Source organism: Melanerpes formicivorus, unplaced genomic scaffold, assembly GCF_026170545.1.
Source record: "Melanerpes formicivorus ecotype bairdi unplaced genomic scaffold, bMelFor1.0.p_v2 SCAF_11, whole genome shotgun sequence".
NCBI classification, from domain to species: Eukaryota; Metazoa; Chordata; class Aves; order Piciformes; family Picidae; genus Melanerpes; species Melanerpes formicivorus.
In genome coordinates, this window is record NW_027142363.1 from 18,236,434 (window position 1) to 18,250,462 (window position 14,029).

Consider the following 14,029-nt stretch of genomic DNA (forward strand, 5'->3'; position numbering starts at 1 on the left):
CAGAGAGGTTGTGGAGTCTCCTTCTCTGGAGCCTTTCCTTCCCTATCTGGATGTGTTCCTGTGTGACTTGTGCTGGATTCTCTGCTCCTGCTCTGGCAGGGGGGTTGGACTGGAAGCTCTCCAGAGGTCCCATCCAACCCCTAAAATCCTGTGAGCCTTTGATTTTAGTACATAGTGACCATACCAAACAGATTTGCTCTGTCAAATCCTAATCTTCCCCTGTACCATCCATTGTCTGGAAATCATCTTTTGGGGCTGCCTAAAATACCGCAGCGTTTCCTCTCAGCGTTGGAAATGTGCTGCTCTATTTTTGCTGGGTACAGAATCCTGGTGTTAAAGCTTCCTGCTCCAGTGCTATATATGTTCACTCTTTGCACATAATGAGCATGTGTTTTGAGGCAGGCACTTTGCAAGGTCAATGCTTTTGCAGACAACTCAACTGCAATATGAGTCATAGGAGTTAATGACATCAACCCCTTGGTGTGAAACCACTGGGGTTTGGGTAGGCAGCAGCCCAAAATGAGCAGAGTTCACTTATTTTCCTCCTCTCTCTGGTCACTCTAGTCAGAAAGAGGAAATGCTGGTGCAGAATTTCACTCCTCTTCTCTCTGCTGATCTGCTGTAGGGAGCTGTTTTCTCATGCAGGTTCAGTGAGCATCACGCCCGACTGAATCTCTGTTTGAAAGTATGGCAAAAGTTGTCCCAAGCTTCGTTCTAAAGATTAAATTCACCTCTCTTGGAATAGACTTGGAACAGAAAAGCAGTAGCAAGGCACTGAAAAAATGTAAAGGACAATGTAGAGGAGCCATGTGGGGACTTCCTTATGACCTGCCACTGGTTCCTCAACATAAAACAGTTGCTGGGTTGGTAATTTGCACTGGAGCTGTAGTTTGGGGTAGATTTCTCTGTGGGGACCTCAGAGCTGCCTTCCAATAGCTGAAGGGATCCTGCAGGAAGGCTACAGAGAGACTTTTGCTGAGGGGGTCTGGAGATAGGCCAAGGGGGAATGGTTTGGAGCTGAGGAAGAGCAGGGTCAGAGTGGAGCTGAGGAAGAAGTTGTTGAGTGTGAGGGTGGTGGGAGTCTGGCACAGGCTGCCCAGGGAGGCTGTGGCTGCCTCCTTGCTGGGGGTGTTGAAGGCCAGGCTGGATGAGACCTTGAGCAGCTGAGCCTAGTTGAGAGGTGTCCCTGGGCATGGTGGGGAGCTTGGAGGAGATGAGCTCTGAGGTCCCTTCCAACCTGAGCCATTCTGTGATGCTGTGATACTTGCAGATGTGGATGCAGTGTAGCTCCCTTAGGGAAGGGCTCAGAAGATTCTCAGCCCCATTCCCTTGACTTTCAGAGTACAAGCATGCTTCCCTCCAGCTTCTCTAACAAATTAAGTAGCAATCATTCGGTAAATAATTCAGTGGGTGTTTTGTCTGTGTTCAGTCAGTCTTGTGGGTTCAGATCTGTAAAGCTGTCAGTAGTCTTTAGCCTCAGCCTTCCTCCTTGGTGCTTCAGGGGAATAATACAAGGCTGCTTTGCTGCTCTTACACAGTGGTACCAAACACAGGGACATGACAGGAACAGGAATCCTGAGCAATCCAGCATATTTAAAACATGTGTTATGAATGTCATAATTATATGCATCTAGGGAATTTTCCTGCAGCATTTTAATTTTCACATTCAACCTATGCTGGCTTGCACCTGAATGTGTTTCCTGGATCTAGATCTAAGCTCCAAAAATCCAAATGGGGAAAATTTCCACTGTGCTCCTTGCCTACAAAGCACATTCTTGTCTCTAAGCACGTTCTCTAAACAACTGCACTTTATTGCACTGTTTGAACACTGCAAGCATCTTACTTAGAATCATAGAGGGGCTGGAAGTGACCTCAGAGATCATCTACTCCAGGGACACCTCTCAACAAGACTTGGCTGCTCAAGGCCTCATCCAACCTGGCCTTCAACACCCCCAGGGAGGAGGCAGCCTCCCTGGGTGGCCTGTGCCAGAGTCTCACCACCCCCACACTGAGGAGCTTCTTTCTCAGCTCCACTCTAACCCTGCTCTCCCTCAGCTCCAAACCATTCCCCCTTGTCCTGTCTCTAGACACCCTCAGCAAAAGCCCTTCTGAGGCTTCCTGCAGGATCCCTTCAGCTACTGGAAGGCAGCTGTAATGTCCCCCTGCAGCCTTCTCTTCTCCAAGCTGAACGCTCCCACCTCCCTCAGCCTTTGCTCATAGCAGAGCTGCCCCAGCCCTTTGTGTCCTACTCTGGATTTACTCCAGCAGCTCTGTGTTCTTCTAATGCTGGGGACAGCAGAACTGAACCCATTATTCAAGGTGGGGTCTCAACAGAGCAGAGTAAAGAATTGAGAGCAACCAGACAGCATTCTGAGCTCAAGGTGGTGTTGTGTAGAAATGGAGGAATTGACCAAACCACCTCCCAGACTGAGGGTGCTTTTATTAATAAGGAGGATGACTGCAGTGATTCCTACCCCGCTTCTGTGTTTCTCCTTTGCTTGGGAGAAAAATGTCAGCTTGGCATGTAGTAGCAGCTGAATCCCCAGCTGATAGCAGAGCATTTCAAACCCAGAATCAGAAGCCAGAGATAACTACAGCAGCCAGCTAAGCATTGCCACCTTCCAGCTGCTCCAAGACAAGCTGCTCCTATTTGTCATCCGCAGCTTCTCTGCGGCCTGTGGCTTCTCTGGAGGTTTCACATCAAGACAATGGAATCATTTTTTGGGTTTGTTTTCAGACAACTGAAGAGTGCAGAAGGACTGGGAAGCCACCCAGTATGATGTTCTGTATGTTAGTTGGCATTAAAAAGCTGCTGTTCTCTGGGCTCCAGCCCTGGTAGCACACCTGATGGATGTGTGTCTCCCAGAAGCGGTCCCGACTGGAAATGTCCAAGCTGGGGAAATCCACTTTTTTCACTGAGGAGTTTGTTCAGGTGGTTAATGCTTCTCACTCTTAAAAATCAGTGCTTGATTTCTGATATGACTTCTCTGGCTTCATCATCCACCTGCTTGTTCTTATTATGTCTTTGCCTTTGCAGTATTGTGCAGCTTCTTCCCAGAGAAGTATTGGTGCGCCACAAACAAGGAAATTAAATGTTGGGGCTGCTTTGGCTGTGGTTTTGAAGACAGTGAAGAGATTGAAATCTCTGACTCATTTAATGTAGACCATCTGGGGGGGGAAGGGAGGGCTCTATCACTGAAATGATTTTTGTGACACTTTCCTGCACCATTTCCAAAGTATTTTGAAGGACATTCAGTTACATCTGGAGTGTCCTACGTAAAGCATCTTTTTACTCCATATAAGTGCACTGCCTGCATGGTTTACTGTGTGTACTTCAAGTCACATTTATCAGCTGTTACACTTCAAGTGAAATGTTATTTAGCAGCTTGTAGAGTTATTTATCAGCTGTTATACTGAATGTGTTGATTTATCAGCTTTTAAAGTTGTTTCTCTAGCTGTTCTACTTGGAGTAACCTGCGATTTATCAGCTGTAGTTAACTCAGCCCTGTGGATGAGTTCAAAGGTGGAGATTTGATCTTCGGTCAAGTCACCTGTTCCACTTTTTTGAGGGTAATCTTGTCCTGCCAGCACTGTCTCACCCATGCATAACAAACTAACTGAAGTTTTTAAGTTGAAATGGACAGCAGTAGATCCCCAGCTTCCCTGATGGTAGATTTGGAACCATGTCAGCCAAGGTCAGGAAGTTCGGTTGAAATTGATTTCTCCCTGGCGAACTTTGCGACTCCTGGCTCTCCAGCAAGCAGTGGAGAAACTGGACCTGTGCTTTTATACCTCAGCACCATTTGTATGTTCCCTCAGATCTGATTTTTTTTCATTTTTTTTTTCCCTTGTGTGTGATATTTTGGTTTGAATATTAAATTCTGGCTTCAAACAAAATGAACCAAACCAACCCAAACCCCATGCACGCTTTCCTTTGCCCTAAATAACTCCTCACTGCTTTGAGATAATCTCTTAACAACCCCTCCCCCCGCACCAAAACACTGTGTTCCTCTCTATCCCATGTAATAATTCTATTTATCTGGTCTTTGTCTAGCAGCCCTTGAACCAATGAATGCTAAAACATTAAGAACATTTGGTTTTTTGCTCTAATCAATACTTCACATTCTTTGGCATCAAGACCTCATTGCTCCACAGAATGTTGCGCAGCGCACCAAGATAAACTCTCTCTCACAATGCCTTGTTTCATGTTTAGGAAAAGTCCTGAAAACCTTAACAGTCACTCAGAGCAGCTCAAGGAGAAAGAAAAGCAAGGTTTTTTCAGGGCAATAAAAAAGAAAAAGAAGAAATCTCAAACTGTAAGTACCCAGACTGTGTGGTTAGCAGTTGTGCATTGTACCATTTTATTCTGCTAGATCAGCCCAGTCCCCTTTCTTTATTTATCTATTTTGTCTTCTGTTTTTCTCTCTTTACTGTATGAAAGGCAAATTCTTTCCCTGTTCAGGGCTTATTTGTGTGCCTTTTCAAATCACCTCCTAGTCCTGTGCATATTTGGTTTTCATCTGAACTCCTTGAGGCAAGGTTTAAGCTGCTGTTGCAGCAGGGCTGTGGTGATACCGTTCCAAGAATAACAAATGCGTTCTTTTGTGTCCTCAGAGCTTCAATTATTTCAGGAGGAGATCAAACTGTTGTAAATGAGAATTCTTCCTTGTCTTTTTCATGTCTTGATAACAGCCTCTTGCTGTACCCCATGATTGGAATAAGGACAGTGTGGTTTAACCATTCTTGCTGTTTAATGTTTTGTTGGGGGGAATGGATTGTGGCTTTTGTTATCCAGCAGAAGCCTTTGGTGTCTTTTAGACAATTAGACTTTTTTTAGGGAGGGAGAACCAACTTGGTTTTATCAGAGAGCAGTGGTGTGTTAATCTTTCATGAAGTTTAGTAATGGAAATCTTCCCAAGAACTGAAGTAACCTAACTATCATCTCCCCTAGTTCTCAAGTGACAGTTCTGGGAACAGTAAAATATTTCACATTTCCTTGACACCAAGTTGCAGAGTTTCTACAACAGTAACTGCAGGTTTAGTTTTGGAGGGCCTCAGGATGGCATAAATTACACTGCTGGTAGAGGGGAGTAACTAAATCAAAATACCTGTTGCCACAGAGTGAGGTGGCACAGCTCTGGGTGTTGGTGGAGAGGAGTGAGCAATGCTACAGGCTTGGGGCACAGTGCCTGGAAAGCAGCCTGGGGGAAAAGGATCTGGGGGGTGCCGGTGGACAGCAGCTGAACATGAGCCAGCAGTGTGCAGAAAAGAAGGCTGAGGGGAGAGCTTATTGCTCTCTACAGATCCCTGAAAGGAGGCTGGAGTGAGGCTGGGGTTGGTCTCTTCTCCCAGGTACCCAGCGACAGGATGAAAGGCAATGAGTTGAAGCTGTGCCAGGGGAGGGTTAGGTTGGACATGAGGAAAAATTTCTTGATTTGAGAGAGTGGTGAGGGGTTGGAACAGGCTGCCCAGGAAGGTGGTGGAGTCCCCATGCCTGGAGGTGTTCAAGAAGCTGTAGGTGTGGTGGTTGGGGATATAGTTTAGTGGCCATGGGAGCTGGGTGAGGGTGATCTTGATCAATGGTCAGTGATCAAGATCAATGATCTTACAGATCTTTTCCAGCCTTAGTGATTCTAGGATTCTAGGATTCTACCCTATGATTCTATGTGTGTTAAGTAACATTCAAAAATGCACCCTTGCCTTTCAAAAATGCACACTTGCCTCTCTGCTTGGGCAGGTTTTAGAGCAGCATCATTTACCTCTCCTTCTGAAGTTGTTCACCCTGATACTTGTGCACAGTTTAACTGATCATTTGTGTTACACAACTGAACAAAACCCATTGATTGTGACTCTGGGATTATTTGGAATCAAAATATCCATGAAAAGGTAGCACACCTAAGGCCTGATGCATTGCACTGTTCTAGTCTAATTCCTGCCATTCAGATGTAGTGGCAAGAAACACTTCAAAAGCCTAGCTGATAGATGGTGCATCAACTACTTCCAGAACATGTCCAGAGAAGGGCCATGAGGGTGAGCAGAGGGCTGGAAGTCCTCTGCTGTGAGGAAAGACTGAGAGAGTTGGGGTTGTTTAGTTTGGAGAAGAAAAGGCTCTGAGAAAACCTTCTTGTGGCCTTCCAGTATCTGAAGGGGGCTACAAGAAAGCTGGGGAGGGACTTTTTAGGCTGTCAGGTAGTAATAGGACTGGGGGGAATGGAGCAAAACTAGGAATGGGTAGATCAGAGTGGTGAGAGACTGGAACAGTTTGCCCAGGGAGTTGGTTGAGGCCCTATCTCTAGAGGTTTTTAAGGCTAGGCTCTGGGCCACCTGCTGTAGTGTGAGGTGTCCCTGGCCATGGCAGGGGGGTTGGAACTGGATGATCCTTGAGGTCCCTTCCAACCCTGACAATTCTGTGATTAATGTGTGTGAAGGAAATAAAGACTGGATTGTGTTGCATCTCAAAATCCTGCACTTCCTAAACCAGCTAATTCCACAAATACCTTGATCTATAGCTACCAAAGCCATCACTGATTACACACAGAGCAGATTTATAGATAATCTTTGCTTCTGTTACTTCTCACTCTTAAGAAGAGAGGTAAAGAGGGAGGAGGAAGAGAAGAGGGGAGGGAGAGGTTTTGCATTAGGGAAAATGATGTTGGCTAGTTAGAGCTAATGTTTCAAAGGAAGATTAACAAATCAGTAAAATGAGACAGTAAGGAAATCTTGCATCCTCAGCTAGAATCTTGCTGACATCAGCTTGATTTTAGGACCCATCCCAAAACTGAAAATCCTCTTTTCATTTCTCTTATCATTACAGCTGTTGAACAGGCCAGGATCTAGGGACAGGCTGTACCCACTGCTGTGTGCACAAGTGGTGGTTCAGACACTCTTCTTTGTTCTTCTTCAACTGTTAGCTGAGGACATCATAGACTCTTAGAATTGGGGAATCTTGAGGAAAGGACCTCAAGGATCATGTAGTTCCAAGCCCCCTGATATCCCTGATGTTGGGATGTTCATTAGGATCTGGCAGCACAAAGAAAGAAATGTTATCTTCAGCTCAGCACCAAGCTTGACTCCAGTGCTAAAAGCTGTTGGCAGGGCTGCAGTATTAGCTCTTCAGCTACATGAATCATGTCTTCTATGAATTCATGTTAAAAGTCTTGTGACTACCCAAGGGTGGGTTTTTCTCTGAATGCTTTAGGTTGGAAGGGATCTTGAAGATGGCTGGGCTCCAACCCCAGGGCCATGGGCAGGGACACCTCACACTAGGCCAAGTCACTCAAGGCCTCATCCAGCCTGGCCTTGAACACCTCCAGGGAAGGAGCAACACCTCCAGGGAGGGGGCAATTGAATTGAATTGCAGTGCTGTGCATTTAGTTTGTGTATCTTATGTTGCAGACAGACTCAAGCAGCGGGGAGAATCCGAGCATCAAGAAATCCCTCTTCCCTCTTTTTAATTCAAAGACTAATTTAAAGCATATCTCTTCTTTGAAAAAGCTTCCTGTAGTCACTCTACCCATGGTATCCATTTTTTAAGTACAGTAGCACTCTCCAATGCTCCAGTAAACTCGTTTTACTGCCTCCAGCAGCATGTGTTTGGTTTTCATGGGGTCACTTTCTCTTCATGCCAGTTAAGTACCTTGGGCCAGTTCGATAAATCGCAGTGAAAATTGGCAGTCCTGGTGAAACAGATTGTGCCTGCAAGAAAACAAAGAGTTGTTTATCAGTATTTGAGACACTGAAAATGTTCCAGGGCGAGTGAGCCCTGGGACTGAGGTGACAGGAAGAAAATGGTTGTGAAATTGGGGATGTTTCAAATCAAATTGTCTTGTCTTGTTTCAGTCAGGGGGAGAAAAAGGGGAACCTCTGGGGCTGGTTTTAGGGGTTTTTTTTAATAGCTGTTTTGGAAACCTGCTCCTTTCTCTGCATAAATCTTAACAACTGAATTAGCTGAACCCTGCCTCTTAGCTCATGCAGCTGCTGTGGTTTTATTTGTCCTGATTGTTCCTGACACGAGACAGCTTGCATTGAAAGAAAAAAAAACCAGGATCAATTTTAACTGGCCTTTTGGGTTGGCTTAGAGGTCATACTCTGCAGAGAAGTTTTAAATTGTCCTTCTGCCATAAATTGTGTTGAATTTTCAGCCTGTTGCAAGGGAGTTTATTAATTTTTAATTTTTTTTTTCCCTTTAATTTGGGATATTTGTGAAGGAGGAAAAAGATAGGGGAGGGAAAAGCTCTTGGGTTTGTACTGGCAAAATCAGGCAGGCATCGCTTCAGAGGGAGATTATTTTGTTGTCTGCTTCACTCAGGAACAAATTTATAGAACTGCTCCATGGTCTTAACTGCAGTCTGGAATGCTTTAAAAATGAAGATGAGGCTCAGCTGGTTTAATTTTCCTTTAAATTCTGTTTTTTGGGAAGCCTTGTTTAACTGCTCTCTCTTACAGCCAATCACACTAACAGCATGCCAGTGCTCGAAGGGCTAAGGGCGTAGCCAATCTGCATGATGGCCACAGCCACTTTGCTCTTCCTGTGTGGGGAAAATCAATTAATCAAACAATCAACCCTGGAAGGTCATTGCTGTTCTTCTGCAGGAATGGGCTTCACTTGTGCTCTGTAATTAATTGGGGGGGTGGAATTATTGCCAGCCGTTCTTTATTTTTACATATCTATCTATCTATCTATCTATATATATATATATATAGGGAGACCAATACTGAATGTTTTGTTGCAGATGCCTAGCACTGATGGTCAGGATCTCTTGGCATTACAGAAAGCCATTCACACTAATCACCAGAGCAGCAGGCAGAAGGATTGGCATCCTGAGAAGATGACAGAAATCCAGCCTCCTGTAAGTGGCATTGTCCATTTTTCCCTGTGAGGGTGACAGAACACTGGAGCAGGCTGCCCAGGGGGGTTGTGGAGTCTCCTTCTCTGGAGATATTCAAAACCCACCCGGATGTGTTCCTGTGTGACCTGCCCTGGGTGCTTCTGCTCTGGCAGGGGGGTTGGACTGGATGATCTTTTGAGGTCCCTTCCAGTCCCTAACATTCTGTGGTTCTCTGTGATTCTGTAATCCCCCCTATTTGAACCTCACAGAGGTTTCTCGACAGCTTTTTCTCTGGTGAATAGAAAAATTGTATTTGCTGATATTTCCCCAGCCTTCACATTCCCTGCTCAGTGTGCCTGCAGTCCTGCATCATTCTTTGAGAATCTAGGCTTGAGTGACAAGGAAAAGCAGAAACTGAATGTCCCTGTCAGTCTTTGAGTCTTCTGAAGTACTGTTTATGTTTTTGTGTTGGAGGCAAGCAGCCAGGTGAACCTGCTCTGGCGGGGGGGTTGGATTAGATGACCTCCAGAGGTCCCTTCCAAGCCCTGTCATGCTGTGAGAAATTACTTCTTCAGGAAAGAGTGAAAACTTTTCAGTGCATGTTTGTGGTAGCTGTGCAGTGCTGGAGGAAAGCCCTCAGGCTCGCTCTGCAAGGAGTGGTGGTGAATCCTGAGGACACACTGCTGCTTGGCACAATTTGATGCTTGCTGGGGTCACCAGAGCATCCTGACCACATCACTGTGTGTGGCTGTAGTTTGAGCACAGCCCTGCACCAAGCCAACTTTATTTTCTCCAGTTGTAAAAACAGCTTGAGGAGCAAGGTTTGGGGTTGGAGCTTCAGTGCTGTGTTCTGTTGCCCTTACAGCAGTGAAAACTGAAGAAGCAGGAGGTTCACTGTGGCTGCAGTGGCTGCAGAAGAGAACTGTGTCTGTAGAAGAGAGGCTGTTTTCATACCACTTTGTGTACTCAGGCTTCACAGACAGCATTGGCTTGGAAGGGACCCTCCAAGGTCATCTTGTCCATCCCCCCTGCAGGCAGCAGGAACACCTCCAACTAGGTCAGGCTGCCCAGGGACACATCCAGTCTGACCCTGAATGTCTCCAGGGACAGGGCCTCAACCACATCCCTGGCCAGCCTGTTCCAGTATTTCACCACTCCCAGTGTAAAGAACTTTCCCCTGATGTAAAGAACTTCCCCCCAAATCTGCTCTGCTCCAGTTTCAAACCACTGCTCTCATCCTATCACTCCAAGCCCTTCTAAACAGTCCCTCCCCAGCCTTCCTCTATGTCCCCTGCAGATACTGAAAATGCAGTGGGGGTTGGCCTAGATGACCTTTGGAGGTCCCTTCCAACCCAGACCTGCGGAGTTCCAGAGGTTCAGTTTAGTGTGGTGGGTTGAAAATTCCCTCCAACATTATATTGCCAGACCAGCTCAGCTGGGAGCAAATGAAAGCTGCATTTACAAGCAAAACTGCAGTCTACAATGAAATGCAATGAATATGTACAAGATAAATAATATTTACAATGTTTACAGGTATTTACAATTGATTAACAGCACAAGAACCCTCCCTGGACAAACCAGGGGAGCTAATAGCTTCCCCTTCCCTGCTCCCTACCCTTCCCTGTACACAGCAGAGGAGAGAAAGAGCAGAGAGTTGTTTTGTTAGATACTCAGCCACAACAAAGAACACAGCCAAGGTCAGCAAAGCCAAGCAGAAGCCAGAGCTTCTATCTGCTAGAGCGAGGAAGCCAAAAAGAGAGAAAGTTAGTCTAAACCAACCTTGTTAGTAGTCTCTCCACTGGGATTGTTTAGAACTTATCATTAGTTTCGTTTTTACACCCAGTGGTGATTTATTTACATTCTACTACTTTCTGTTCAAGATCTGTGGAAAATTTTCTAGGCACAGCCTGAAACTACCACTGGCAGTTCTGTTACAGGGAGCCTGATAGGCTGGGGAGCAGCTGTGGTGGGTTGAAAAATTTCCCCCAACGTTAACTTTGCCAGACCAGCTTGGTTGGAAGCAAATGGAAGCTGGATTTACAAGCAAAACTACAGTCTACAATGGAATGCAATGAATATGTACAAGATATATAATATTTACAGGTATTTACAATTGATAAACAGCACAAGGATCCCCCTGGACAAACCAGGGGAAGCTACTAGCTTCTCCCTCCTTGCCTCTCCCTTAACCCCCAGGACAAAAAGGGACAAGAGAAAGGAGCAGAGAGATGTTAGGCTTAACCAAAGCAATGCAGCCAAGGTCAAGCAGAAGCCAGTTCAGTCTCTCCCCCAGAGCGAAGGAACAAGAAGAGAGAAGAGATTGGTTTGGTACAACTAGTTTTAGTCCCCTATCTCCACACTGGGATTGTTCAGAACTGTCCTTATTTTCCTTTTTACACCCAGTAGTGATCTATTGACATTCTACCACTTGCTGGTCAAGATCTGTGGAACCTTTTTAAAGGCAATAGCCTAAACCTGCCCCAGCAGCAGGTCAAGTGCTCTTCTGTGTGTCTTTCAGAGCCAGCCATTAAAATCCCTTCGGAAGCTCTTGCACCTCTCCTCCTCCAACCACCCCGGCCCCGCCGAGCCTCGCTTCCAGCCGCTGCCCAGCCAGCCAGCCAAAGCTTCCTTCTCTGAAGTGCGGATCCACCCCATCGGCCAGAGCTCCGGCGGCACTGCCAGCAATGTCAGGCAGGAGCCTCAACCCAAGAGCAGGCCGGCACTGCAGATACCCAGCCAGCTGGAGCCCGGCTGGCACGTCAGCAGGAGCACCAGCGATGCGCCTCCCTACTCGGAGCAGCTGCCCCCCAAGGGCGGCCAGAACGGGCACCCCTACAGCCGGACCAACCGCCCGCGCATGCCCAACCTCAACGACCTGAAAGAGACAGCCTTATAACGGCTTGGCAGGCAGGGGACAGGCCAGGGAGGGTGGAGGTCAGCCTAGGGCAGTGGTGGGTGGTGGTTGTAAGCCTGTGTTTATCAGCTTTAGAGAGGTGTGCAATACGGAGCTGTGGAGCTCTGCCCTTGGGCGCCGCAGCCAGAGTCAGGGATTAGGCAGGAAAACAAAGTGGGGTTAGGAATTTCCCAGGCATCGGAAACGTCCCTGGGTGCCAGGCAGAGCGTGCCAGGCAGGGAGCAAGAGGCTTTGCCGTTTGCTCTCACTTCCATTCCAGCTCAGTGCACTTCTCTGTCTGAAAGCTGGGAGAGCCTTCTGCTACATCTTGGCACTTGAAAGGGTGAAAACCTTCACGTCTAGACCTATGCCCTTACTTCTTTTCTTGGTTTATTTTTGCTGCCTAGTTAAAGCGGGGGGTGGGGGGGTGGGGTGTGTTTGTGATTAAAAACAAACAAACAGTGTATCCCTGTCCAAGGGTTTCAACTGGATGTCTTTGTTTTGTTTTGTTTTTTTCTTAAAGAAAAACTTCCACATTTGATAGGATTTGTAATATTTATTATTTATGATGACCCTGATACCTGGTACTGTTAGAACTGTATCTTTTCTGTTCCACTGGAGAGTCCTTTTGGAGCTGTTTGAGGCATTGTGAAGCAGTGCAACAGCTACAGTAGTTTCTATTTAAAAACAAAACAAAAAAAAAAAAAGAAAGAAAACAAGACAAGGCAAAATGAACAACAAAAAGAGGAAGGAATAAACAAAAACAAACAAAAAAAGAAGGAAAAATTAACACAAAAAAAAGAAGAGCAAACAAAAGAACTAAAAAGAAAAGGGAAGAAAGAAAAGGAAGAAAAAGGGAACAAAAAAAAAGGAAAAAAAGGGGAAAAAAAGGGGAAAAAAGGAGGAAAAAAAAGGGGGGAAAGGAAAAAAAGGAAAAAAGGAAAAAAAGGAGGAAAAAAGGAGGGAAAAAAGGAGGGGAAAAAAGGAAGAAAAAGGGAAAAAAAAAGAAAAAAAAGTGAAAAAAAGGAAAAAACCAAAACAAAAAAAAGAGGAACAAAAAAAAACCCCTAATAGTAACATTTATATATTGCATTCAGGAGTATTTTATTCTATATATAAATATATATAAATAAATATATATATATATATATAAATGGAAAACAGCTGTCTGTTTTTTAACTATCCTTCATGGACAAAGTATTGTTATGACACTATCTGCCCTATTTTTTTATACATTTGTGATACAAAGTGCAGTATTATACTTCTAATAAAAGGCAGTTGAATGTGGCTGTAAGCCTGACTGTAACTGTATGAGAGCCCTGGGTCTTAGGTGGTGTTGACTGGTGGCAAAGGAAAAGGCAACGTTCGATCGCAAGCTTTCTGAGGGAAGGGTTTGCTAAGTGGAAAGAGGCTGTGGAACTGTACAGTAGTCCTAAATGTGCTGAGTTCTTCCCTGTGTCCTTAGCTTTCATAGGAATGTTGATGGGACTTCTGCATCAAGAGCACAGAGCCCTGGTACCATATTGTTGTTTCCTCTTTCTCTCCTGTTGCCTCTTTGATAGATGACTCCCAAGAGTCATCCCAAGATAGATGATTCCATGACTCCCAAGCTCAAGCAGGTGCTCTTCCACTTCATAGCAGGGGTGCCAACCAAAGAAACACAGCAAGAATGGCAAGGGAAATGCCAGACTTTGACCCTTAGGCATAGTATGGCACTGCAGGTCATGGGAGAAGCTCTCATGCCTATGTATATTTTACATCTTCTTTAGCAATCTGTTACCTAGTAGGATCAGCACTGTATTTAAATTGAAACTACTCTTGCACTTTCCCCTCCTCCCCCCCATCCTGGTTTTTTCCCTTCTATTTCAGGATGTATTTCAAATCTTCAAATCTGATTTTGGGATATTTTAGGGAGGAGGTTGCCAGGCAGCTTGACTTTGCCTTAGGTCTCACTATCCAAGTATTCCTGTCTCAACAGAGTGCCAGATCTTGAGTTTCAGTCTCCACTGCAACACCTTTCAAACTGCCTTGGCCTTGGTGAATGTTGAGTGCAGCAAACACACAACCTGATTCCTCTGTTGTTACCACTCAGCTAAACCAGAAGGAAGCCAGCAGATGACAAGAGTCACGCCAGCCTAAGCTTTGTGCAATAAGAGGAGAGCCAGGCCTGTAGTGTCAGAACAATACAGTCTCCTTTTGAAACACAGGAGCTCAACTCTCTCATCAGACAGAAGACTGTCCTCATCAGGCACTTGCACTTGCAAATATGGTGTCTTTTCAAAAAAGACAAAAAAAAAAACCCAAAAAG

General features: G+C 45.5%; 1 protein-coding gene across 2 annotated transcripts in view; it reads left to right on the forward strand.

Moving 5' to 3' along the window:
* The window catches only part of CDKL5 (cyclin dependent kinase like 5), a 114,648-nt gene extending 102,507 nt beyond the window's left edge, over positions 1-12,141 (forward strand). The window contains exons 15-18 of one of the 2 annotated variants that reach the window (XM_068144731.1): positions 4,214-4,316; positions 7,396-7,518; positions 8,733-8,849; positions 11,347-12,141. In XM_068144731.1, coding sequence (XP_068000832.1) covers positions 4,214-4,316; positions 7,396-7,518; positions 8,733-8,849; positions 11,347-11,724 — 721 coding nt within the window. In that variant the 3' untranslated portion in view covers positions 11,725-12,141. The remainder of the gene's footprint in view (positions 1-4,213; positions 4,317-7,395; positions 7,519-8,732; positions 8,850-11,346) is intronic. The other variant, XM_068144732.1, reaches the window with a different exon arrangement.
* The last annotated feature ends 1,888 nt before the right edge of the window (positions 12,142-14,029 follow it).